The sequence below is a fragment of the Rissa tridactyla genome, chromosome 2 (genome assembly GCF_028500815.1).
Source record: "Rissa tridactyla isolate bRisTri1 chromosome 2, bRisTri1.patW.cur.20221130, whole genome shotgun sequence".
Classification (NCBI taxonomy): domain Eukaryota; kingdom Metazoa; phylum Chordata; class Aves; order Charadriiformes; family Laridae; genus Rissa; species Rissa tridactyla.
In genome coordinates, this window is record NC_071467.1 from 57,757,202 (window position 1) to 57,784,389 (window position 27,188).

General features: G+C 40.7%; 2 protein-coding genes across 19 annotated transcripts in view; one reads left to right on the forward strand and one right to left on the reverse strand.

The window, feature by feature from the left end:
• Positions 1 to 13,187, forward strand: part of GNAL (G protein subunit alpha L) — a 204,679-nt gene extending 191,492 nt beyond the window's left edge. For both annotated transcript variants that reach the window (XM_054191801.1, XM_054191802.1), the window contains exons 10-12: positions 675 to 805; positions 2,851 to 2,918; positions 7,932 to 13,187. In XM_054191801.1, coding sequence (XP_054047776.1) covers positions 675 to 805; positions 2,851 to 2,918; positions 7,932 to 8,078 — 346 coding nt within the window. In that variant the 3' untranslated portion in view covers positions 8,079 to 13,187. The remainder of the gene's footprint in view (positions 1 to 674; positions 806 to 2,850; positions 2,919 to 7,931) is intronic.
• The window catches only part of MPPE1 (metallophosphoesterase 1), a 31,245-nt gene continuing 15,631 nt past the window's right edge, over positions 11,575 to 27,188 (reverse strand). For 16 of the 17 annotated variants that reach the window (XM_054191815.1, XM_054191818.1, XM_054191819.1 and 13 more), the window contains 9 exons: positions 19,364 to 19,748; positions 18,395 to 18,503; positions 17,988 to 18,091; positions 17,311 to 17,391; positions 15,342 to 15,450; positions 14,317 to 14,388; positions 14,083 to 14,205; positions 13,189 to 13,329; positions 11,575 to 11,757 (listed from right to left, as the gene is read on the reverse strand). In XM_054191815.1, the coding sequence (XP_054047790.1) occupies positions 11,575 to 11,757; positions 13,189 to 13,329; positions 14,083 to 14,205; positions 14,317 to 14,388; positions 15,342 to 15,450; positions 17,311 to 17,391; positions 17,988 to 18,091; positions 18,395 to 18,503; positions 19,364 to 19,638 (1,197 nt within the window). In that variant the 5' untranslated portion in view covers positions 19,639 to 19,748. The remainder of the gene's footprint in view (positions 11,758 to 13,188; positions 13,330 to 14,082; positions 14,206 to 14,316; positions 14,389 to 15,341; positions 15,451 to 17,310; positions 17,392 to 17,987; positions 18,092 to 18,394; positions 18,504 to 19,363; positions 19,749 to 27,188) is intronic. The other variant, XM_054191822.1, reaches the window with a different exon arrangement.

Here is a 27,188-nt window from a genome sequence, read left to right on the forward strand (position 1 = left end):
AGAATAAGTAAGAACGATACACAAAATAAGGTAGTGGAAAGTTTCCAGTTTCCACATATCAGGACGCTCTGCACTGAGAGGTGATTGAAGGTAGAGCGAGGAAAAGTGTTAAGTGCAAGTCCCAAAGGCACATCATCACAGCGATGGCTAGGTACTAATTGAGGAAGACGAGAGGTTTATTTTTTTGATTCATCAGGTGTCGTAGAGGCCACACTAAAAGACGGGATGTCTGTGTGGATGAACTGTTACTTAACACAGAGCAGTCTGAGGGAAGGCAGATTTCCAGCCTTCTTCTCTTGCTTCAGCAAAACCAAAGAAAGTAGATGGTAATGTCTGGTTTTGGACTGCGGTGCTTTTAGGAAAAGTCATCATTTTCCCTACTTGATATCAAAAGGATAATTTAGAAAACAGTATTTGAAGACTGTTTCCTTCAGCAACGTCTACTGCAGGTTTTATAAATGTATTTACTGATCCTACAAATACACTCACCAGCCCAGGTGCAACCCAATTGAAACAATAATTTAGGTCATCTTTTTCTTTTCTGTTGAAGCGTGTTCCATACTATTTCACTCTCTGTCCACGCAGGGATAGCCCCTAAATTTTCTGTTGAAGTGATATGTTTTCCTTGATTAACGTGTCAGAGATAACACAAACATTTGGTTTGTTTTTGACAGGTGGTTACGGACCATTTCTATCATTTTGTTCTTGAATAAACAGGACATGCTGGCTGAAAAAGTCTTGGCAGGGAAATCAAAAATCGAAGATTACTTTCCTGAATACGCGCATTACACTGTACCTGAGGATGGTAAGGTTTTTCACCACGCAGGGAGTGGACCTGCTGCCACCGCCCAGCCCATAGTTCTGCTCTCTGTCTCTGTGTCTCGCACACACACACACAAATTCACAAGTACACACCGTTCCTTAACGCAAACCCTTGGTCAGGTGAGGAGCGTGCTGGCAGCACGTAGCTCAGAGTGCCCCGTCGCGGGTAGGGTCTGAAGGGGCTCTGGCTGTGGGAGGGTTGTGGGGGGAGCTGTGGGGGGCTGGCCCCAGAGCACCCTGCCTTCCCCTGCTTTGGAGCAACCCACAGTCCCAGGAAAGCAAAGCTGCTGAGCATGTGTCTCCCCTGCCAGGTGCTTCTACCTGGGCCTCCCGCAGTGCTGGACTTTGTTAGGGATTTGTTAGACTTATTTTGAAGCCATTCTGCGTCCTCCAACACTGTAAACATCAGCCTTTGCAAATACTGATGGGAAGCCCAGCAGACTCGGCAAGGGAACTTTAATGGAGGAAAAAACACATCAATAAATACACAGAGAGCTGTGACGATGGACCCATTAGCATGGGTTCGGTTTCTTATCATTTCAAGAAGTACGATGATTCCTGCACCGCAATAACATGTTGCATAAGTAAACTTTGGTATTATGCCAGTTTTATACCAGGCAGAAGGCTTCTAAATATCTCAGGTCTGTGTCTAGCAAAAGTGGTAAAACTTGCATTTTCTGACCGCTGGCCTCTGCCTTACCCGAGCGATGCCCCTGGCGTAGTGCTTGCAGCAACCTGTTGAAAAAGGCTTTCGTTCTCCGCTAACCATCAACAACAGCCTAGGTTATAGAAATGAAGATGGTAATAAGCTATTTTCAGCTTTCATTCAGGTCTGGAATTTCCAGAGTGTGATGCTGGGTTTCAAGTGGAGAGGATAAATAAACTGTCCTAAAATCTTGAGTTAACCTGGCACCAGTTTTATAATGCTAAGGCCTTTCAGTGGAAATCTTCTGTCACCATCACCCAAATTTCCCCTTCCCAAACATACACCACATATATAGAGTTTGGGTAAATTTTCAGCATTTTTTTATAGTAAACCAGTTGTCAGAATAAAGTAGCTTTTGGTGTTTCTGAGTGGGATTTCACAGCGGATATCCAGAGTGATCCTGAATATTCACACATGAAGCAGCTCTCTATTTTTAACCAGTAGTTGTTCATTTATTCTTTAATTTCAGCTGACATCATTATTTAAGAACAGCAGCACTGAACTGTTAAGATGCTGCTGATTGTGCTGCTGCTCTATGTTTACCCCTAGCGCTATAAATAAGCGTAAAAAATACGTTTCCATATTCTGATAAATTCTGCCCTTTACCATATTATGTTTATAGGCATCTGATCTGATATGTTAGATGAGGAGAAATCACACTGACGGTTGTCTCGTCACTGTATTGTTTTTTTACACTTACAGTAACTATAGTTGTTACATGGCCTAGATAGAGGCGACTTCATCTGCCAACAGTTAGTGGCTCAACAAGAATTTAATCTGAAGCCCCTTGATGGGCAGCGTATCTAAGTATTCTGCTGACTTGGGTCCTGGAAATAAAATATATATATATATATATAAAAGACCTTTTGATGCTATCATTTTTTTCAGCTGTAATCTTGGAATCATTTTTAAACCCAAATTCCTGCCTGCAGAAGGCTTATTCAAGAGAAAATGAACAGCTCAGCTGCTTTTTCTGGTCGTGTTTTCTGATAAAAGTTAAACCATAACTCCCACTTGTTTTATATCTATGTGAACAAACGTGTGTATGTGAGTAAGCCCCTCTATGATATGACCAATGACATTGTTGCAATGATTTCAGCAATTTTCAGGTCCCTGAAAGATGTTAAAGGCATAGAAGTTTACTTCAGGTTTTACAATACCTTTCCATCTTAGAATTACCTATCAGGAATCTCCTGTGGATATTTGATTTTTTAATTTCTGTTATCGAAGGACTACTTCCTCCTTGTTAAATTTTTTCTTATGAAAAGTAGATGATTGTTTGCTTTTCATGTTTCTGATGTCGTTTATTTTTAATTGAACAGCAACACCAGATGCAGGAGAAGACCCCAAAGTCACAAGAGCCAAGTTCTTCATCCGGGATGAGTTTTTAGTGAGTAATTTTGATCTTATGTGTGATTCTGTCTTAGGAAATACTGCCAGATGGCATAGCTTATTTAGGGAAAACTGACGGGTTTTTGCAGAAAGCTAGAAGGAGAGGAGAATGCCTGGCAATTCCCTAATTCTCATCAGCTGCCCATCTTGCAGAACCTTCCCCACTGCTTGCACATTTTAATGCCTGTTTTAGCCCATTTTATATAGAAGTCACCTGCCCTGCAAAGTATCACGCAGCAAGTAAGTGCTAGAGCTGAAAACGGCCGCGTGCCTGCCTGCTTGATTCCAGGTTCGGTGTGGCTGCCGGCAGCCCTCACTCTCTGCGCAGGGGGATGATGCTGACCACTGTTTCCATTGCCAATTAGCTGGGTTTTCCGTGGTTGTCTGCCTGTTAAGATGCTACTGGTTGTTGCCTTGAATGTTTGTGTATCAGTCCAGTCCATGTTTAAGCAACGAGGCTTTTTTTTTTTCTTTAATCCTGCATTCCTCCAAGGGCCTTGGCAGTGGTCAGCTGGCAAGAGGGAATGAACAAAAAAGCAGCTTTTATCCTTAAATAAGATTTCTGTTGTGCCAGCCAGGAGGTTTGCCTCACCCTAGGACTGGTGTCATGGTCCTGCTGAGGAATCGTAAGACAGTTTCTTTGTCTGGTCATAGTTATGCTTGTAATTAAGGTTTCCTCCAAAGCTGGAGCTGAAGAGGTTCTGTCTGCATTTTGCAGATACAAGCAGTTCTCAGGCACACGACCACAGCCCAGCGCTGCTGTCAGAAACAGGGGCTTAATCCAATATCACCTATGGCTTCACTCATATCGAGTCGTTCTAACAGTGCAAAGCAGTAACGGAGACCGGAACCAAAGCTCGGCGCGCTCTGCATCTGGCCCGACTGGTAGAAACTGTATGGGGGTGTTTGAGAGAACAAATTTAATGATTAGAATTAAGAATTTTGAAGTCATTATGCATTTGCAAGGGTTGTTAGGATTTACAGCTGTTGATGCAACAAGGAAGAAAGAAGCAATTAACTGTGTTCACGCTTTGGGGATTTCTGTTCACCACCTTGACCTTCCGGCTTATGAGGAAAAATGTCAGATTGTGCTGTATTAACACAAGAGTTATGAAAAAAAAAAAAGCCCGCTTCAGGCCAGATCTTTCTTGCAGTGCTGCTGAAATGCTGTGAAGCAGGTGACAGTGTCCAGCTTGGAAGGAGGGTCCAAGAGAACCAAATCATGGGGAAAATAGGGTGGAAACCCCCCCCACCTTTATCTGTTTTAATTATTTAAAAAAAAAAAACAACAACATATCAAGGGCGAGGCCCTTACCTGCCATGACTCACCGGCCGAAATGTGGGGTTTCCCACTATTCCCCGCAACTGCCTTAGGCCGGGCAGAGAGCATCTCCTCCATAAACCATGTTCGTGTGTCTCCCTCCTGGGGTTGTGCTTGGTTTCTCGGTGAAAAGAAGCCGAGGGACGTGGTCATTTCAACCGCTGCTTTAAGCTTTTGGGCTGTGTGGAATGAGAGCTTTGTGAGCAAGGTGGTTTTGCCCCCCTGAGTGATCTGAACAGCCTGCCTGTGGCCCGAGTAATGGAGGCCACGGGCGAGGTGGGCGAAGGCCGAGTAGAAACGGCGACTTCCAGTTTCATGGGGTCAGGCACAAGGTTTCGGAGAGGAGGGCACAGTGGGGACAGGGAAAACAAGCTCAGCACACGGACTGGGGAGGGCTCTGATGTCCTGAGCCAGGTGCAAGGAAGAGAAGGTGTGTATTTTCTACCTGCGGCCTTCTTGGCGCTGCTTTATACGTTTCTTTCCAGGTCTCTTCATGTATGATCTTTTCCTGTTACGTTTTCAGACACGATGCAGAGAAATCTGGTTTTATTCATTCATAAGCTTTATTGCGATTTTTATCATGGAAGGGGGTCTGCGTGAGGCCTGGATGTGTGTGAAAATCGCCACCATGGCGCTTGCACCCCTTAAAACCCCTCCCTGGCTATAGGCACTGCTACTGGCAAATTCAAAGCATGTTAATCGGAAAAATTTTGGGAAGAGTTTAAATACAAACACATTTCCAGCAACTGTTGCTACATGGTGATACATGAGTATTAGGAAGGCAAAAGACATGGGCTCCTGACGTCGGGCTCGGTGGCCTCGGGGGGCTCGGGCGGCAGGGTTTTAATGGCAGGGGGAGCGGTGGGTGAGGGCTGGCATTACGTATCTGGTAGGAAATCCTCCTTCATCAGGCTCAGGCACATCCTTTCTCCTCCCAAGCTCTTCACAGAGGCAGCGTGCTACTCCCCAGCCTGGTTTCGGTGTTTTGTACACAGGGCTCTTCCAGCTGCCACTGTTTTGTTTTAATACATCCCCAGTGTATAGGTAGCCCCTGTTAAAGCCTCTGGTTCATGTTGGTTTTTAAAAAAAAATCTGAATCTGGGAGGTGGAGGAGCTGCTCTTCAAACACACAAATAGTCTTGAAAACTGTCATCCTGACCCCTGCGGTATAGGGACGCCAGTATTAAATATTCCCACTTGTGCTGTAGGAAAGTAAATGTACTTTTCGTTGCTGTCCCAGGGGATATTTTTTTTCCCCTCTGAACCGGTGCTAAGTAACACGCTACTATTCAGAATGAGTTTTGAGGAGGGGTGAAAATATTGCATTTGTCCTAAAATGAGAGAACTACAGAGCTGTTAGGGGACAAAAAACAACCCCTAACATATTGAAAATACATCGTTTGCCATGCTTTATAGGTAACCAGGTATCGCCAGAACGTTGTAGGCGGCTTACTCCCATAGACGTGCATGACAAACACAAGCAAACACTTAGTGAAAGAACACTTATTTTACTAAAAACTCAAGACGGAGATTGTCCATGGGGTTGGTAGGGTGGTGTGCTCCCTGCTGCCCACATCTGGGTGGCACTGAAAGCGTTGGTACCTTATCCCTCATTGACAGCGTATAACGTTTAGTCCTAGAAAGAGCACGTCAGAGCAGGAGTCTGATCCCCCTCTGGCATCCTTACACTACATAAGACCACACGGAGACGGTAACGCACTTTTTACAGCCTACTGGGACCGTGCTGCGAAGGACTCGCACTGGGAGGAAGGGGGGCAAGGTGGCAGTAGGGGCTGGAGGCTGCAGATACAGACTTCAGTCTCAGACGGTGCAGAGCAAAAGAGCCACAGCGCCCTGCAGCCAGGGCTGGCCTCCTCCGAGGCTTGCGAGTGAAGAATGAAAAAGTGCAGGAGTATTTGGAAGGCAGACTGGACCGTCATTTTGGGGATGATTTTTTTTTCTCCGAGGAAAAAAAAAACAAACCCTTCAGTCTGTCCTCGCTGCATCTGAGTGGCAGCATTATACCAATGTCATATAGAACAGATTTGCAGGCGGCAAAAAAAAACATAAAGCAGCTATTGTATCAAAAAAGGGAAGCTCTATTGCACTTCCAACTGTTTTAAAATCAGTATCGCTGTGACTATCCATGCACACCACTGTCTTTCCAGCCCTTGGGTTCCCAAGGGCCTGATTTCTCCCAGACTTCACATGACAACAGATCTCCCCAAACCTTCCTGGGAGGTCTGGAAGCCTGTGTCCTGCAGGCAGACAAATACAATCTACATTGTAATTGAGTTTCGGCATTTTGCCACCATTGCAGTAATTTGTAAAACTTTTTTTTTTTCTCATTTCATTATTGTTTAGTATACTTCATGCTTTAAATATAGTCTGAACAACTTACTCATCACTTGGCTAGGTTATGAAATTAATATTTTTTCGTGAGGGAAATCCTTGAACTAGGTATTGAGTGTAGCTCAGTAAGACGACAATAATTTTTAGTCTACATTTAGAAGCCCCCTAATTAATTAGCATTGAATAGCTAATGTTACCTGCAAAAAATTTGCAATTTCTTGTTGGCCTAAGACTCGGGGCTTCTAAATGTCTATGGTTTTGTGTATCTGTAGCTATAGGTATTTAAAACGTCAATCCCACACATAAAATAAATCACTGTATTAAAAATATATAGTGTAGCCAGAGAGAAAGAAAACAGTGGGATTTGTTGTTTAGCCATTATAATTTGTAATAACATTCGGAAAAGATTTATAAAAAAATATTATCCCAAGAATTGACCTTCTGCTTTCATGACATCTCATATATACTCTTCAAGCTAATGATCTAGAATGGATTTAGATTTATGAGTCCTATAGTAGTACAGAACAAAATTATGATTTTTTTTTAAAATATTTTTAAGATCCTGGGGAATTTTAACAAGATAACCACAGGTGAAGTGATGCTGGAGCTTAAGTTAGCAACCTAAAAAGTCACGCAGTAGCCTTGCAGATACTCAGTTCTGCGTGATCTGATGTTTACTGGATTTGTGCATGTTTTATGATTCAAGGGGAACCCGTCGACTCTAGTGGCAGTTCCAGCATGGTCTGGGCTCAGGCATGATACCAGGTCTTCAGCTGGCCTAATAGTTGCACTAAGGAAAGGGAACGTCAGGGGCCTTCAGCTTCAAGAAGCAGCAGCAGTGGGGTGCTGCTCTCCGCTGCTATTACCTTCACACCTGGGAGGTTTTCAGTTTTGTGGTTTTCACCGATTTAAAACAAGAGTTCAAAAATTTGCCACGCGATGGCGCCAAAAAAGAAAAGGGAGGAAAAAAAAAAAAAAAAAATCCTGGGACAGATGCGTGGCAGGCTGCAGTGCCGCCAGCCCTACAGATCAGCTGCGCAGCGCCAAGCTGATAGCTTGTGCAAATGACAATAGCATCGGTGGCTCTTACAAAGTAGTAATATACTGGTCCCATAATATCATCCATAACTTTTTTTAGCTTTGTTTCAAATTTGCGCTTCATGCTGGTCTAGACGACAGCTCTTCCTTCTCTTTATTTACTCATTTTAATCATCTATATACAGAATTTCCCAGGTTTCTTGGTACTCCCTAAGTCTCGAGACCACTGCGATGTGAAACTTCTCGTGGCACGGCGCCTGACCCTTATCTTTTTTTTTTTTCTCCTGACTTTTTCCACAGAGGATAAGTACAGCCAGCGGAGACGGTCGGCATTATTGCTACCCCCACTTTACATGTGCCGTGGACACAGAAAATATCCGCCGAGTGTTCAACGACTGTCGAGACATCATTCAAAGGATGCATCTCCGCCAGTACGAACTCTTGTGAGGGGGATCACCGTGGAACCTGTGGTTTTAAATTCTTTGCTCCTTACTCTTTCTCTTGCTACTACCCCACACAGGGTGGAAGAATATACTATAGAAATGTCAGTCTCTTCACTTTGTTTACTTTAATTATTTAACCTTAAAGCTGATTTGAAGCAGGTTTGGGTTGGTTTTCCTTCATGCTTTTTGGGACTATTTTTGTGCTTTATTTTGACATGCCACTTCTTCGTCATTCCACTAAGCCCTTCGGCTACCTCTGGTCCCTTAGGTTTTGTTTTTTTCCAACTGAACGCGACCTGCTAAATTTTTTTCCAGCAGGTTAACGTCAGTTCAAACTGGTATGTCAGCTGGATGACACTAAAGTCGTAGCTATCCCTCTGTGTGGGTTTCCTTTTTAACATGACATTGAAGAGTACTTGATGGGTGAAAAAAAAAAAAAAAGATTAATGCACTTTGTATCAGGTTATTAAATACTGTTGAGGAAGTAGACACACAATGTAGCAGCACCACAATATTTATTACTCTGTCACAGTTTTTAGCATTTCTGAGTTGCAGGTCAACTGATAAAGTGACCTCCTCTTTTAAGCCGTTACTGGCACAGGAAGTAGAGTAGATAATGAGAGGAATAGCGAAGACAAAGCAATTTTTCTGGGGTTTTGGAGCGAAGCGTCTCTGCACACCTCAGGCATTTGAATTACAGCTACTTTTCAGCCTGTTGCATCGAGGCAGAAAATTTACCACCCTCACGTTATTTGTGCTGTCCACAAATGATCCTTTTAGTTCTGATCATTCTTGGACAACGGTCCTCTCCCTATATATATTTTTTTGTTTTACTGCTGGTTTATTATATTGTACAGACTGTAAAATGTAATATTATTTTGTACAACTTTATTGAAGAAAAATACTTGTAGAAGATCTTTGTGCCTTGATTATGGCTGTACCTGTAAAATGAGCTAAGATGTAAGTATGTTTTTGATTGCGCTGTACAGCTTGATGTCAACCTTACCTGCAGCAGTGACTGGAGGTAAGAACTTTATCTGTAGAGTTTAGGGGTTTTTTTTCTGGTTTATATAAAAATGCTCTTTAGTATAAAAATTATAAATTATGCAAATTAACCACTTACCTTTCCAAGTAAGGTATTACAGTCACCGGATGTTGCAGCAAACATGCCTTTCTCTTTTGAAGTCTCAGCTTTAAAACATTGGAATTCATTCAAGTGTCTAAATTGCAACCTGGTGTTGTTTTAATGGGAACCGAGGATTATTATTTTTTTTTTCCTTTATATTTAGAAAATATGTTTGGTAATTCTTTGGTCATTCATAGAACTTCACAATTGCACAGACCGATTGTGAATGTGTAAAGCACCATTATATAGAGCTCTTCAATCTTTGTACCAACAGCGGCTTTCATTGTGCAAGTAAATAGCGAGAAAGAAGAAAAAAACAAAACAAAAAAAAAACCAAAAAAAAAGGTGTATAAACCCTCGTGTCTGGCCTAAGAGAATTACAAGATGACATTTTTATTTCTCTTTTAATAAAGAGACACATTAGAAAATTGTTTTATTTTAAATATTGTAGAATCAAAATGTGTGAATATTTCTCAAACTTGAATAATTTATGCAAATGACATTCTCAAAACAAGTTGTGGTACAGTACAATATATAAAAAGCAAGAATTGCTGTAGCAATAAGGCATGTCCTTTTTAGTAACTATAACACTGCTTTATATTTTATACATAGGTGTTTTATGTCTGTGACTATATACTTTTCCTGTGTCCAAGATAACCTGTACAAATGTCGAAAATTACAGTTGCAATAACAGAAACCTAGAGAAGTGTTAGACTACATTACTTTACAGAATGTTTTACCACACTTCGGACCATTCCCCACACACACAGGTCATTTGAAATTTAGGGAGAGATAAAGAGCTAACACCTTGCCCCCACTGGCATATAAATCAGCAGGTTTGATTAACTTTTTCCTATAAACCCCAATCAGTCATCTTTTTAAATTCAGATTACAGATGAGTCGAGAACTTGTTTCTATTTGACGATAAAAAAAAAAATCCCATTTTAGATACTGCAACACGATCGTTTCCTCTTCCCAGAAACGTGTACACTTTGATATCTGCACATTCAATTGGGTCATTAGATATTTCCCCGAAAATGAAAGGCTGGGTGGAATAAGCTAATAATAAACAAAATTCCTGAATGCAAAGATTCTCTCGCTTCCCATGCCAAAGAAAGTAGTAGAGTGAATAACAACAGATACAGTCTTTTCCTTAAAAAGAGCCTCCAGCCTGGGAGGTGGGGTTCGAGCTCCCAGCCTCTGCAGGAACGTCAGCGGGAAAACTGGTCCTGGTGTGATGCAGTCCCTCTGGTTTTTCTGGGGCGGGTGGGGAGAAGCGGTAGGTTTTGTCGCGTCCTCCCTCATACACAGCAGGCAAAGATGCTGAGCTCAGATTTTACGTCCTCCATGCTGCCATCCAGGCTGGGGGGATGCTATGGCCCAGTTACGCTGGGGCTGGCGGCCTCCGCCTCCCCACGGAAGAGCTAGTGCGGTTCCAAATGCGACTCTACAATAAGTTAACAGAACTTGGCGGCCCTGCAGGAATCTAACCCGACAGGCATTCCTATCCCTATCTGCCCGTAGACCGAGGGCCAAGGCATAGGCTAATGTTACTGCAGCTGTATTTGACCTTCCTTCTTGCAGAAGATTGGCAAGCGGAGGGCCCCTCACCACACAGATCTCTGGGATGCAACAGGGCCCTCTTTTTTTTTTTTTTTTTTTTAAGCTCATCATAGCACATCTTTCTAAAAACAGCAGCTTGAGGTGTCACCCTAATTTACTTTTTTTTTTTAAGCAGGTTTCAAGTGCGTATCAGCAAACTGGATCCACAAGCTTCTTCCCGTTGTTGTCTGGTAGACGATAACTGCAAATTGTAGTCAGCTAACAATTTAATGTGTCAGGAACTGGAAGACTTCTTGTCCTAAACCACAGTCCCTCACATATGACATCCTAAAAAAGGTTATGGAAATCCGCACCTCTCAGTGCTGATGTATCTAGTTTCTGCCTGACCCTAACAAACAGAAGTATGACATGAGAAGGGCCACGCAGCAATAAAACAGAGAAACGTTTCCAGTTTGCAGGACTGAGCCTCCACCAGGGTAAGACACTAGTGCAGATAAGTGATGAGGCTATAGAATTTACATAATGTACAGTTACACTTTTAATATACATATTTGATACAAAAATTATAGCAGGAAAAGGACTCATTCGATTGTAGAATACAGTATTTTTGTACAGCATGAAACGTTCATTTCAATTAATTATTTATCCTGTAGTAGTCATATCAGCTGTATAGGACTTCTATGGTATGTGTAAATGCAGCCTGCCTTCAGACTAGCAATCAAATTAGGTCATTTGCTGGCATGAATATAGTCTGATGTTTGACTGTTCTCAGCTTTGGTATTTCAGTGACTGAATGCAGATGTCTGGCTCTTCATACTGCTTTATGCTTACTGATTAAACGCTGAGCAAAATAAAATGGTGGAGTGAGAAGCTGAAAATGAGCTAGTATCAGGATTACAAGCAGAGCACCTGCTGCACAGTATACAGTAAAGACTCTGCTCTCATACGGAAGGAAGCATTTTTGGAGGGAGAAGTCAGTTGGTGTTATGCTGCCCTGGAAAAGAAACAAAGACTGTCACTTTGCTGTTACAGTGGGTTCCGAAGCAGGAGTAACACCATGGCTGGCGGATCTCTGATTCCTAAATTCTGTGTTGGGTGGCAAGGGTTGGGGCCAGTTTCCTAGTACCAGTGCCTTCTCCAGGGGGCTGAAGAGTCCGTACCTTGCAGTGCTGGGCACTAACTGGAATATTCACCAGGCCAACATTAGCCCAGAGGCCAATCTTCCCTGTGTTCCATCTAGCCTAAATAGAGAGCTGGGCTCCTCGTCTGATCTGCCTTCAAGAGAAGCCTAACTTTAGCTGCTGTAATTCCACCTGGAAGGAGCCTTCCCAGGCAAAAGTTAGGTTTTGTGAACATGCCCCTTCCTCCCCCCCCAAGCCCTCCTCCTACCCGGTACATGCTGCAAAAAACCCGTTGGCTAATCCAAATTCCAAACAACAAAAGAGCTTCACTGGGTTTTTGGCTTGACTTTGCAGTTCAAATTAAAAGTTTACAACGGACCGAGGCCGCGTTAAAACAGTAGTGAAGACGATGCAGCTTTAATTAGCCAACCTCTTGTTTTGCAGTGAAGATGCACTGTGTGGCGTGTGCAGAGAGCGTGTGTAGTTTGAAGGCAACTACTCTCAGGAATATGGAATAAACAGAACTACTTTCAACAAGAAATATTAACCCTTGCATAAAAGGAATTGTAAAGTTTGGGGTTATCAGTGTATTGAGCAGCCTAAACTCAACAGCAGGAAAAACACATGAAAGATTCCACCCCCACCCCACCCCCCCAAGTCACAGACTACTCCGTAAACAGATTGTAGGTTTTGCTTCTTCCTCCAAGTTTCTAGGAGTTCTGTTTTATTTTTGAACTGGGAAACTAATTGATTTACCTCTAAGGATATACCGAGCACTGGAACTCCCTGCGAGAGCGTAACCAACACGCTGTATAAAATGTGAATTGGAAAGCAGGAGGCAGACTGTGGGCACGTGACAAACGTTTTCACCGCATGAAGCGGTTAATGCACAAGTTTGAAAACCACGATCACCGCGCGAGAGTGTGAGGTGGATACGGTCTTGTTTTGAGAGTTGGTAAATCAACCAAGCCAAACTAGTCTTTCTACTGTTCAGTGCACAATACTGATTATTTTTACAAGTCAATAGTTTACAGTGCACCCTCTTTCTAAGAAAATGTTAGATGCTTGTACCCAGATACTAATTAGATCTTTAACAGCATTGCTTTGTACCACACGGAACACGTGGCTCCCACAGCTGTACTTTACAAAGTGGATGCAGTGTACTGAGTGGGTTGGGTGGGTAGGCAATTTTTTTATTTTTTTTTGTTTTTACAGGTAGAATCAGTTTTCAAATATAGCTGACTGCCATGTTGATTTATTTATGAAAGTTATCTGACAAAAATAAAAAAAAAATTAAAACTTACCATGATGAAACTAGGATTGTTTCTATTCCTCCAACTGAACGACGGGACGCTGATTTCTGGAATTTTCCCCGCGTGCAGCACTTCACAAGCACTATGCGTATGCCCACTGAGAATCAAACGGGGATGAAACCACCACATCAGCTAGAATACAAAACGGTAAAGCACAAAAATTAAGTCATAACTAAAAAGAAATCAAGCTTAAGACTTTTAATATTCTTACGAAGCGTTTTGTGTTAGCTTCTGTTTTCCAGTAAGACGTGTGTTGATATTGTAACATTAATCATGCCCATTTGGCCCTCATCCCAAATACTGGATTTTTTTTTTTTGGACATACAGATCAGAAAAACAAAAGGCAATAGCATGCCATTGACATAACAAATAGAAAAAAACCCTTGGTTTTAGTAAAGCAATGCTGTTTTCTTGTTTAAGGGAGAATCTTGTACTGCCAGTCTTGAGTGAAGCCATTTATGTAGAAGGAAGCGCTGCCCATTAGAGTTTCTGGGAGTATTTTCTTGCAGTTACTAATTCGGCAAAAGCAGTGCTTTCAAAGTGATGGGAAATAGCGGCTTTCTACCAGGTTTGTCAATAATCTACACGGTACATAACATACAAAATGCTAAGCAGGAGGTAAGAGCACTGCAGCAGACTCAAGAGCGCCAGGACTTACGGCCTGTACCTGGGAAACGCAGCCAAATCAAGGCCGTGATCGCGGTGATCCTCAGGGGAGCAGCTCTAACAAGCAGCCTCTCAAAGGCCTCATTAAAGCAGGAGCAGCTGTGGTCAGTTTGTCTCAGCTAACAGCCTTTCCAAAAATTTTTAATCTATATATATATATATCTCTACACTCATGTCCCTCTCCCACCCACTGATACTCAAGTTCCTCATATATCAAACCTTTTGTGATGCTTCTTGAGACAGTACATCGTACTTTTCTTTAAATGGGATGTTCTTCTCCTCTGGAGGAGCAGAATCTTCTCCAGTGCATTCAGCATCACTTTTCCGATAGAGAGGGTAATGCTGGGAGACATTCAAAGCAAGGATCAGTTGTTAACGATGCAGCCTTTCTGGAACAGTAATAAATACATTAAAAACACGTCAACGTGTTGCCTCACCCCACTTCTAACACACCTGTAGAAGGATGGGTGCTGAAGCTGGAAGCTTTTCCACATCACTGCACCTTTTGTCAGAATGATTCGGTTTCTGTGAATAAAATCAACCCATACATAATGTCTTCACCTTTGTGTCCCATAGGGGTGGGGAAGAGAACTGAACAACAGCTACGTTTTATGGGGCTGGGGTTGGTTTTTTGTGGTTTTGTTTTGTTTTGTTTTTTCCAAAAAACAGTATTGGCTCAGAGTGCAGGCTTTAAATACTGTCCACTGTATAAACTTCTAAGAGCCTCTAGTGTGGATGGAAGGGGAAATGCTTTAATTCCGCGTTCTGTATATGCCCCTGTATATGGTTGTGCTCTTTCTGAATGCAGAAAGCAACAGCAGAATTTCACTGCGCAAACAAAGCAAAGGAGATTTAGGGCAGCCCGAGAGAGACGGCGGTGAAGAGTATAGCAATTTTTCCACTGGGAGCTGGTTTCCTGAATGACTGCCAACCCAGTCAATCACGCTGCCTACCCTGAGTCCAGTCGGCCTATGGAAAAGGGAAGAGGAATGAAATACAAGAAGGAATTGGATTTGATGGGGAAAAAAAAAAAAACAACACCACAATTAAAACGTTACTAGGCTATCAAGACAAGACTTCCAGCAGAATAAGAAAACTAAAAGAATAGGCTAGCTTAAAGGATAAAAACCAGAACAATATACATAAATATAAATGCAGGGATTATTATGTAGCTTAAGCCAAAGGGAGGGTTACAGAACTTCTGCCATTGCTTGGAACAGAGGAAATGACACCCAGTTTGTTGGCAGCACTGACAAGGAAGTTAACACCATTAGCACAGCGCAACGCAGTTGATAGTTAAGTAAAAACAGTAAGAAGCAAATGAGGCAAAGAAATATTTGGTAACAAATTGCAGTATGAATTGAAGGAGATTTTTTTCAGGAGAGTCTTAGGTATATCCTGACTATTGCCACAGTATCAGTATTCTCACTGCAGCAGCCGAGTTGCTGGCTCTAACCAGATCTTTAATAAACTCTTACCTGCTGGGAGCAATTCAGTTTGTGAGAAAGCACCGCAAGCTTTGCCTCTGAGGTACGGCAGATGGCACAGCCATCACCCTCCAGGGCTACGCTGTTCACTATGACAAAGCTGGAAAACAGCAGGGATTGGGCAAAGAGAAGGAAAGTGGGAAGGACAGGAAATCTTTTGCTATTCATGCGCATGTGTGGGATAAACTTTATTTTATAAAATGCAAGTGTTCCAAAGTTGGATGCAGCTGAATAAAACAGCGGAACGTAACAGCTTCCGAAATCACGTGTATAAATCCTCTTTTGAGTATCCGCACTGTAGCTGTTTCTCTACCTGGTAGGCTGCTTTATCATCAGTTGTTAGTTAGGTTGCACAATATACTGTATGCTATGCTTCGTGTTTACACTTCAAGATTTTTTTTACATTACAACAGATAGTTAAGTGGTATTCTTTTAGTGGAATGTTAGAAACCCACTAAGCTGAATTCTGAGGGAAAGGAGAACTTGCTTCTCTCCCCACACGCATTTTAGACTTCAGAGACATCATTTTAGACATTCGATTTCTTCAGAACAACTGAAAAGCAAAACAGCATTTGGCCGGCCACCCTCAACAAACTTAGGTTCATGCTCTGCAGTCTCTCACACAGAAAACAGTATTTTGTTTGTAATAGAAAAAGATTTCCCTGAAGATTTCAAATCAACTTTGAACTTCTGCCACAAAACTCATTCCTGCTTAGTCGACTCGTTCAGGACTCGAGATATATTCCCAGTTCAATTCAGTACGTTCTACAGACATAAATAAGCCAAATGCCTCCACTTAAGAGATACTGGTCAAAACCAAAAAACATTAATTCTCTTTTATCAAATTAAGCTGCTTTTATACCATATATTTTTTCCTAAAATAGTTTATCTGGGAACATTTCATTCATAATGCAGCTCATTTCAGTCAATGAATATGATACAAGACATACCATCTGCAACTGCACGCAAAAATTCTCCTGTGCCGTTTTATCAAAGGGGACGTGGAGATATTCCTTAATAACTATTTTTTAAAATAGATGAAATACGTATCTAGAGGACCTGCATGATAAACAATAGCATTGTACTGAGCTTTCATGAAGCTGACAGATCTTCCTGAAAAAGACACGCCATTTCTAGACCTGTTCAGAATATTTTTAATGCTTGCTTAATTGAGGGACCCAGTGTAAGCCCACAGGTTTTGAATTTTACATTTGCATGAGTGATTATAACCTGACGGCACACGTGCCAAAGGCAGAGTAGCAGTGGGTCTTCCCTTCGCATATCTGATGTTTAAAGACAAATGCCTTTCCCCCATCCCGCTACTGCGTTCCGTCATCGGAAAGGCCCCAGGGCAGACAACTGCAGCCACAGACACGCAACTCTGAGAACAAGGCCTGTTAACAAGGGCTACTCTAAGCCAAAACCAGCCTGTGCGTTATTACCCCACCCTGTGGAAAAACTGTGGACCAGCAACTGCTACGTTCCCAAATTCCTCAAACAAGAATTAAGTTCTGCAGACTAAAGAAGTTATTAAAATTAATGAAACTCTTAACTCAGGGGGTTTGTTTGTGTTTCTTTACTGAATCCTACTCTTCCGTTATGTTTAAGGCCATGGGTCATTACCAGCTGCAAGGAAGTAAAAAGGCAAACCACAGTATTTGATTCTGACGCCACAGTACTTTTCCATTTAAAAGGAAATAGTTGCAATTCACCTAGCTCAAAAGTACAGCTTCCGCTCCATATCAAACTACAGGTTTGTACAAAGTGTTTGATGTTTAACAGATCACAAGCCAGATACAAAATAAAAAAAAAAAAAGAGGCTCTAAGTTAAGCATTCCCATACTATTTAATGAGAATTTTCACTTCCAGTTCTCAGTTTTCATCACTCAGGTGTACTAGCTCAGTAATCACTACTCTAAAGATTGGGGCAGAGGGGAGGGGAGAAATTAAATATACTCACTTTATTCCTTTTCGAGTTATTAGTTTTCCTGAAGTAAAGTTGAAAACCTTTTCAAATCGATTTACCTTGTAAGTAGTCATTCTGCGTCACAGAGGAAAAACACAACAGAGGTAAGAAACGGGCATTGTAAGTCACCTGCCACAGCTGCTTTACAGTTTGTAGACCATTCACAGGGTTTGCTGCTCCATTATCTACACCACGTATTCATTCAGCAAACTCGCAGGAATGCTGCGACTCCCACAGTGTACTCCGTCCCAGTCACACCAGCGTAAGCACAGCCATCCCACAGAAGTACAGCAGAGCGAGGGTGCTTACACTCTTCTGTGCTGAGATACTGGGAAAGGGAATATGCTCGGACAAGAGGCCCCACACAAGGAAAAGCAGCTTCAAGACTTCTCTGCCAATGCAGAAAGACAGCTCTGAACAATTTCACATATGCTCAGAGAAGCACAAAAATAGCCTGAAAACTGTTCTAAAATGTATTCTTAGGGTGCATTGTGCACAGATGGGTACCTTGTAAGATCTTGCCCTAAATTACAATCCCTTCTAATTTGGTTATGATCAAGAACTTTCTGTATGAACACACAAGAGGTCACTCAGACACGAAACCAGTTACTGTATGCGTGCCAACCTTTCATTCTTGGCACTTGCGTGCTCCTTTCACTGACAAGACTTACTCGTAATGAAATCCAATGTCGTGATTCCCAACGATAACCACTAGCTCAGTAGAAACCGGATGCTTAAACATTTTCCGAAATCTCCTGACATCATCTGCCCAAGCCTGCATGAAAAAAACAAGTGGAGAAATTAATGCTCTTGCACGTTATCAAAGGGGACTGCTAGTATATAATACAGTGGCACACACTAAACGACATGTTTACCTTTTATACGAGGAAGAAAAGTGCCAAGATACTACCAGAAATGAAGGAAAATCACACCACTTCAACTCATATCTAAACCACTAGAAACTTCTACCAGCAGTACTATTAAACAAAGCCTTGCATACCTAGTCTGCTTTCTTCTGCCATCCGTTTCCTTCAAGTAATCCTCATTTTTTGAAATAAGAGAGCCGCTGATGTCATACCTGAGGTAAGCTCCATTTTCCTTCATCAAAGACATCTCCCAGAATAAAAACAATATCTGGCTGCAGCAACCATAAGGCAGTTTGGAAAGATCTCTCCATTTGCCATTCCCTGAAAGGAAAACACATATCCAGTGATCACTGCCTAACTTCTGGATCCTGACCTCTGAATACACAGACACAACCTGGCAGGAACGGGAAGATGGCTCCAACACACTGAAAGCGCTAATATGAAATTCAAATTAAATACTTAGAAATCAGATTTAAGTACAGTAGGTGCATCTTACCTGGTGGGCGATTCCACCACAATACAATCATGACCAACTCACGCAAGAAGCAATACCAATTTGTTTATTTTTATTCATTACAATTCCATTAAATGGCAATTAATTAGAACAGTGAGTTATTGCACGTTTTACTATGCTATTGTTTCTTCACCAAAAGTTTATAGTGTTCCCGTCATGGTAGAATTAATACTTTCTTTCAGCATTCTGCTTTTTCAGGGGACTAACAGAAACAACGTGGCTTTGTGCAGCAGCCATAGGATTGGATTATCTTCGTTTTTAAATGTGATCTTGCTGCTGATTCTTCTACTACAGAGACAAACTTCTATCAACTTCCTTACCTCTGCAATTAAAGGTATTAACTAATGAGCCAAGTTAACCGGCTCATTTTTAAGGCATCCTGTAAAACAGTTACCCATTGGAAAAGACTATCTAATCCATCTAAAATGCTCAAGTACCTACACCCACATCCTAACTGAACGTTCAAGACTGCACTGCCTCATTAAGTCCCACTCATTAACCTTTCGATACTGGTTTACTATCCAGCGCAGAGCCAGACTGGCAAGTCGGAGGCAGCACGCGCGCTCCTTACAAGTACCACAACATTGGTTTTAAACATCCATCCCATTAACTACTATTAAAAAGTCTAAAACCAGGATAGAGATTATTCAAATAAATTAATTATTACCTTCTTAGCTTATCCAGCCAATGCCCCTTGATTTCACCAAGTAGGTGAGTATCAGCTAAAATCATGGCCTTTAGGACTGAAGTTGAAGTCTCTTTTTCATCCACATGAGCTCCACCTTTCGCTTCTGGCCATCGACATTGAAAAATCACCACATAATAAATTAAAAATTCACAAAATATTAACACCGAGACAACAAAGCACACAAGTTTCAGCAGGAAATACAGCCGCCTCTTCAAAGGAAGACTCTTCACAGCGGTCGAGCTAGAGCTCCGCATTGCGGTACCAGCGTAAGACTCCTTCCCAGTGGCTCCGTTCTTCTCTCTCAGGTGAGAGCAGTAGGGGCTAATCAAAGGACCATGCTGGGCTTCATATCGCTACAAAATCACTGTGGAGAAAATACAAAATAAAATATTAATTAAACCAGCATTCCCTGTGAAAAGCTACCATCTTTTCACAGGTAGCTGTGAAAGCTTAAGGCCTACAGCGTTAGCTTCTTGTCACCCTGAAAGGTTTGTAAACATGTAATTGACCTAAAAAGCAAAGTCGGTCTTTTCCTTTGGATACACTTGTACAACCCACGCAGGCGGCCACGCTGCTGAGCCTAGAACAGCACTCTCCTACCAGGACCAAGGCAATAGTTTAAAGCCAGCTGAAACCTTGCTGCATAATGCTTTTTTTTTTTTTTTTTAAACTATACAGTGGAAACACTGTGAGTAGGGGTCAAAGATACATAAAGACAGAGCTCAGCTTGAACAGCAGCAAAAAAATAAATAAATGAGAGAAATAGAAGGGAATTCCACTAGGATCCATAGCATCCCGGCCGCTGCAATGCCATGTGCAACCACTTTCTGGCACAAGTCACATAACATGACTACACCAAACCAGCACAATTAGCACCTTTAATATGGCTCATTGTAATAATCTCCGAGAACCAAAAGCAATTTACTATCCTAAAACAAGTTTCCCGGAGCTTTCCAGGAACAGAGGCACAAATACATGACTAGTTAGCCAGCGCTGCTTCATTTCTAAGAAGGGGAAACGGAGAAACATCTAAGCCTCAGAACCAGAAGCTATGCTACAGGCGAAGAGAAATGTAGGAAAACAAGCCTAAACTGGTAAACTTGCCCTATTTACTGATTTCTTCCACCTTGGACAGTTTGTAACCCAAACAGGGAACTTACCCCTTTTGAAACTACAATTCTATTTTATGCCATTTTAAATGCTAACCCAAAACAAATGCCTTCACTCTGACAAGCCACAATTGTAACAGGGTTCATTGATTGTTTCACTTGTTTACAGGCATTTAAAAGAAACTCATTATTCCTGGTGTAAAGAGGAAATACCCACACTTCACAGTTCTGTTACTTCTGCAGAAACACTTTTCCGGTGTAAGTGCCCACAAGAAACATGTTTGCCAGCTGAAAGGACAGAGACAGCAGCCCTACTGTCAAGTAAAATCACTCAGGTTCCCCGCACGACCTCTCAGGGTTCCAGTCCAAAGAGCACCACACCTCTAAAAGACCCACTTTTTAAAGGTAAACAGTGGAGCATGGTCAAGTCAAAGGGACTTCAGGAGAGCTCTAAAGATGTTACTTCACGTGCTCATGAACAAACTTCTAACTAAAGAAATCCACCAAGAATAATCTTGTCCCTGCCCAAGAATGGGACTGCAGTTTTGCTTTCTACAATAGAAAAATTCAGAGATAGGACTAAGATCCAGGATGTTAGCAACTACAGAACACAGTACTTGGACAGTGATTAGTACCCAATGTTCACGTGCACTGGCTAAATCTGATTAGAACTGTGACTACTAGTACTTTAATATATTTAGACCCTAAATATTAGGAACGCTAGGACAAAATTAGAGAACCACACGAGTGTGGATGTTTTCTAAAATCTTGGTCTCAGTTACATGCAGAACACAGAACAAATCTTAAAATTGCTTTACTGCCCTATGCCCTAGCCCATTTGGCTGACGTCTCATGGAAATCAAAAACGGACATGTGATTATTATCTTATTTTCCCAATCAAAACCTCTATTTGACAATAAGAGCGGCTATTAAGCCACTTATTTTCAAACACGAGCTTCCCGTATCACCACTACAAAGCAGTTAGTCAAGACAAAGAATCATTCGTCTGCATCATGTAAGATTTCTAATATACATTATTTAATGCTGACATGACTAATACTTAATTGCATGCAATTCAGTGCTATCTAAACTTAGTTTAGCAGAAGGCCACTGGCCAGACGTCACAATTTCACAATACAGAACTACACAGAAAGCGTGATTACCTTGTTTAATATTAATCTCATCTGCACCTTAACTAGCAATAAAAATCAACAAGATCTTGTTCACGCAGCTCACAACAAGGCAAGATTAAAGCAGAAGTGTCTGTTCAACAGACATAGCAACAAGGACAAAAGACAGGTAAGTTCTGAACTGTAAGCACACAAATTCATATGGCCTTATCCTGCACAAACTGCACCTACCCCACAATTTGGAAGTAGGCTCGGTAGTCCTAGACAGCCTCCTCTTCCAAGGAAAATAGTACAATTTGAACAGAAAATGCCAGTAAGTTGTTTAACTTGCATCAGGCATGCCAAAGAAATAATATAAATCCAAAAAAATCTATGACTCTTCTTATTCACAGCCTACACAAAGCTTAAAACAAATAAAGCCCGTCATTTTGCTATCAATATCTATGCATTCTCTAGAAGCTTTTCATTAGATTATGTTTCACACATCAAATTTCTTTGGAAGCTGTCTGAACAGCTACAGAGCTGCAGCAAAAAAAAAACAAACAGTGTTACAGATCAGTGAAAAAAATAAAAAAGATCTTCAGAAGTAAAATGTTCCCATCAAATGAAAAAAAAAAAAAAAAAAACAAACCCAAAACCCACAAACCTCAAAACCTGCAATTACTAGAAAAGAAAAACTAGGCAAAACTGCCATTTTCAAAAGTCACAAGCAGCAACTTATACAATCAAAACCACAGAGCCGGTCATTTCTACACAGATTCCCTGTCCCGGCATTTCTGCTGCTAGCTGTTACTATTTTGGGAGTTGTACTGCAGATGTGGAAGATGCCAGAGGTCTCCCATCTGCACCCTACATTTCCAGCTTTCCTGATAGTAAAAGAAAAAGAGAAGAGGAAAGGAAAAAAAAAAAGAAGGAAATCATAGAAAATCAGTGATGGAGAATGAGCTGAAAGAAAACTCCGACTACTGGCCATCGGAAATCCCTGCCCAACTCGCTCTCCCCCTGCCAGCCCGTGGCTGCTCACATCCCAACTGTGGCTGCACATCTCCGCACACCAAAGCGGTTTATGCAGAAACCAGGCTCACTTAGTAGTAGTCCGAACCTCACATACGGGTACCCGAGGACGCTCGGAGAGCCATGCAAAACCAAGCAATCCTCCTGCACGTGATGCGGAGGTCAAAAATAAGGCTGTCAGCCCGCACACAGGCTGCAAGATGGAGCTGTGGTTCAACATGTCGCTGTACAATACATTGTACAATACTCCTCCCCGCGTGGTGGGTTATTAAGATTAGACTAGAATCTGGCTTCATACTAAAACTTGAGGATCTCAGTTATAAGACTGAAAGATCTCTCACAGTTTCTTGTTCTAAATAGATAGGAGTGGCCTGATGCAAAATTGATTTTTAAAAGCTCATCATAAAGGTCAGATCAATATTTTCACCATATTAATTATTTTCAATTGTTTGGGCAGGGAACGCACTCTATAGTGAAAAACTATGACCTTCAGTAGCTGGCAAACAGCAAAACTCTGCTAGTCATGACAATTTCGTATTCAGTCAATGTAGATGTTCTTTAGGAAGGCAAGAAATAACCTTGAACTTTTCCTCACCTACATGTTTTAAGAACCATTTTGCACACTTAATCAGCCCATGGACGGGGACAATTACTGATTCATTTAATAATGTCACCAAAGTTTAAGCATGCTAAAAGTGTAACTTTATACCACAAAACTGGAAAAAGAAATGCTCAAGTGACTAGCACTCAAAAAAGTTTGATGCTTTCCTTCTCCAGCACTAATGTTTATTTTGCTTACTAACTAATATTAAATACATTTTTGCACTTAAAATACTTCCACCTTGCATGCTATTTGTCCTGTTTTCATCCATCAAGTTTACTGGCAACACAAAGTTGCATCACTCTTCTCTTTTCCATCTCTGTTCAGAACATTACCCAGCTTTAATTTACAAGTGAGCCAAGAATGAAACAAGGGAAACCTGATACAACGGTCTATAGCCAGAGTTTTACCCTCTCTTTGACTTAGTGAATATGGAACTCTGAACACCCCATATGCTTTGAGGCCAATTTATTTATTAATTTACAACTCCATAAAACTGTCCTAACACACAAAGTGGCACGCAAGAGACCTAATCCTACTCCCATCCCTAACAAGCGTGCAAGTATTTTTATTAAGCCAAAGAAATTATATTAGGTTATAAACAAGCTTAGTATTCCTAACCTTGTGATAAAGTTTTCACTCAGTTCTCCCATCCCAGTGTCACAAAGGTATTATCTGAAAATCGTAAATCTGTACAACTATGTTAAACTTTTGTGAAATGTAGTTACAAACAAGTGCAGGTTCAAATCCCACATTTCCCTTCTGCAAGGTACGCTTACAACTGGGAGTTGTCTCTTATCATCCCAAGCTCCCTCTCTGAAGCAACATGACATTCCTACCTTGTGAACTGTGACTCTCTCCACTCCAGTTTCCTTTCAGCACTTCAAGTACCAGAGCTCCTCAAATACCTCGCTTTTCAGTCAAGTAGGAGCTTCTGACAAATTCTTGTTTTGATACTGCAAGACGACTCTCTGACCCATCTTTCTGAATACATACTTTCCAATTCTAAACCCTTCCTTCATCCACAAATTTTAACCTGTTACTATGATTACAGAAAAACTCTACAAGCAGGGATTTAGCATTTTTCTTTTAAGAAATCCCTTTGTAATAATTTAATGATAGAATTAATTTCTGTCTGCATTGGCACATCCTTAGGGCTAAAATTCATAAAGGCTGCCAAATCTACACATCTACTTTGATTTTATATAGCTTACAAAAAAGGATAAACTGGGAAATTCTTCAAAGTAAAATACAAAGATTTTATCATATTCCCATAAACACCCACAACCACTCCTGCAATGAATGTATCTTACAAGTCTGAAAGAGAGGTTTTGAAACTTAGAAGTTATACAGACCACAGTTTATTTAAAAAAAAAACAAAAACATATAACCAAAAATCAAAGGCACAAGATACAAAAGCATTTGAGAGCATTTCATTTCATGTCATATTGAGATCATACTATTGAATCCGTAATATTATCAAAATATGGTACTACATAAGTCATGGTAGGTTTAAATGTTGCAGTAAGTATAAAAAAAAAATACGTGGAAAATCTACTTGCCATTAAATTAATCAGTAGTTACAAATGTGCTGTAAAAGGAAGTCCGTACATTACACTTATTTGTTTCAAGCACTTTTCATACTGATTATTCAGTTTCACAGACTCCTGTACAGCATGCTTTAGATCTTCTACCTCTTCAAAAAAATCCTAGAAAAACCCAAAAACATTCACCTTTGAGTTTCTTTCTAAGACATTCTCAATAAGAGCTAGTCAGCATTTCAGTTGTTCCCAAGTTCAAAGACACTTGCTATATTTTTATTAATATATGGTTGAGTTATGCAAACACAGCTATAGCAAGATATAGCAATCAACCATAATCTTAAGTAATAATTTAAAACTTTGCCCTGAACACACAATATAAGCAGAATTCAGGATATGCTAGAGCCTGAAATACAGACTAATAATACAAGAGATTAATTACAAGAAGAAAGAAATGTTGATTTATCACAAGGGTAAAAAATGACTGTCCAAAACGACAAGGGAATAATGTCAAACTCGTCTGTGCAAAAATACAGCTGTACATGCTGAAGTCAGGCAGTAGCAGATAACGCACCATTAACTTGAAGATCTGAAAGTTGCAAGATTACGAATAAGGGACAAGGCAAGGAGAGAGATGAGGAGAGTAAACCATGGAGGATGGTGTTAGTATTTGAAGAAGACAATACTTAAGATGGAAAAAATGGATACCATATTTAGTCCTGGAAAGACATAAAATATTTTTAGACTTTAACTGCTTTGTAAATTCCATTTAGAACTTTAAGTACATTTTGTTAATGAATGTCCTATTTCAGAATAGGATCTGTTACTTATGACTGCACTATGTTACAAAGTTTGATTTTCATATTCCAAAGGGCAAGATTTATGATACATTAAACTTGACAGAGCCTAAAATGGATAACACTATCCAGCAGGTTCAAGGGGCTCAGATAAAAGCAGTTTACAACAAAAGAGGAAATGAAAGAGAGCAATACGTAAGGCTAAACAGAACGTAGAGACAATCCAATAAGAAAGCCCTAAAAAAACAGTCCTGTTGAACTTGTTTAATGTCACAGCATACGTGGTTTCACTTTTTCATATTGATCCTTTCATAATTATGCTATCCCAGAATGCATAACTTAGCAAGTAGTTCTAGCTATACCTAATTCAACTAGGACATAAATTCAGATTAATAGAAATAAACTTAATTTATTAAAAATATCGATAGCCCATAGCTTAAATGGAACTGTGTTTTGTTCAGCTCCTGCAACTCAAGCCTATTGAGCAATTCGGATCCTCCGTAAGTGAAGTCAGAAGTTGTTGGGAAATACAAGGAGAGCAAGCACAGTGTAATCACCCAAGACTTAATTTCACCAACCTTGGAAAGTCCTATCCACCATATTTGACATACTGCCTATTCTTATGCCTGCCTATTCTTATGATTTTTTTTTTTTAATTAATAGCTACGTACAACTTAAATAACATACAGTTACTTAAAACTACCTTTAAAAAGGGTCAGTGATAAAAAGCCATAACCTCTGATTTACATACTTCTCTTCTGAAAGATGAAACTTTCAGCCACAAGTTGTCCCTAACTCCCCAACATAGGGATCTAGAACTCACCCCGGCTCAATGTTCTACAAGTTTCACATCTAATGAAGTATCACCATATTTTACTGTTACCCCTGTCATGAAAGCTAGCATAATATTATTTAGCTTGGGAGAAAGGATTGCAAGATAAGAGATTTAAAAAAAAAAAATATATATCCAACACAGGACTTGAAGAATAAGCAAAAAAAAACAATTTAAACAAGTTGTCTGCTGAAAATAAAAATCTTAGATCAGTACATTAAGCTGAGTTGTCTATAGCTAGATAAGAACTCTTTGTCTTCTCGCATAATTTCAAGAATTACCAAATTTTCACACTTACTTTCTTCACCTATCGATCATGAAAACTTCAAAGCCCTCCCCTCTGCCCTCCCTAAGCTTAGAGTTCTGTCAGAGGCGTAATTTTGATACATTTAAGTTCAAGAGAAAACAGCTTTCTTCTCACAGACATCACAAAGCAATAGAAGTGATCATTCAAAAAGATATTTTTATTATCTCTGCAAGTGTCTGTTGGAAGGAATTAAGACTGTTACCAGTAGTTACAATTTTAATGTCGTTAACGACCTGAGGCAAATAATCTCTCATGAAGGAAACCAAATTGCCCAAACATTAAAAAAAATCCACAAGAAAATCCAGATCTGAGTAAAAATAAATAAATAAATAAAATTGCATTATTCTTCTTCTTTAGACAAGCAGTACAATAGGACATTAATGTTTCAAGGAGTCATTCATTTCTATCTCTTTCTCAGATGCTATAAACTGATTTTTTGGATGTATTTTGCTTGATAACAACGTATGTACAGC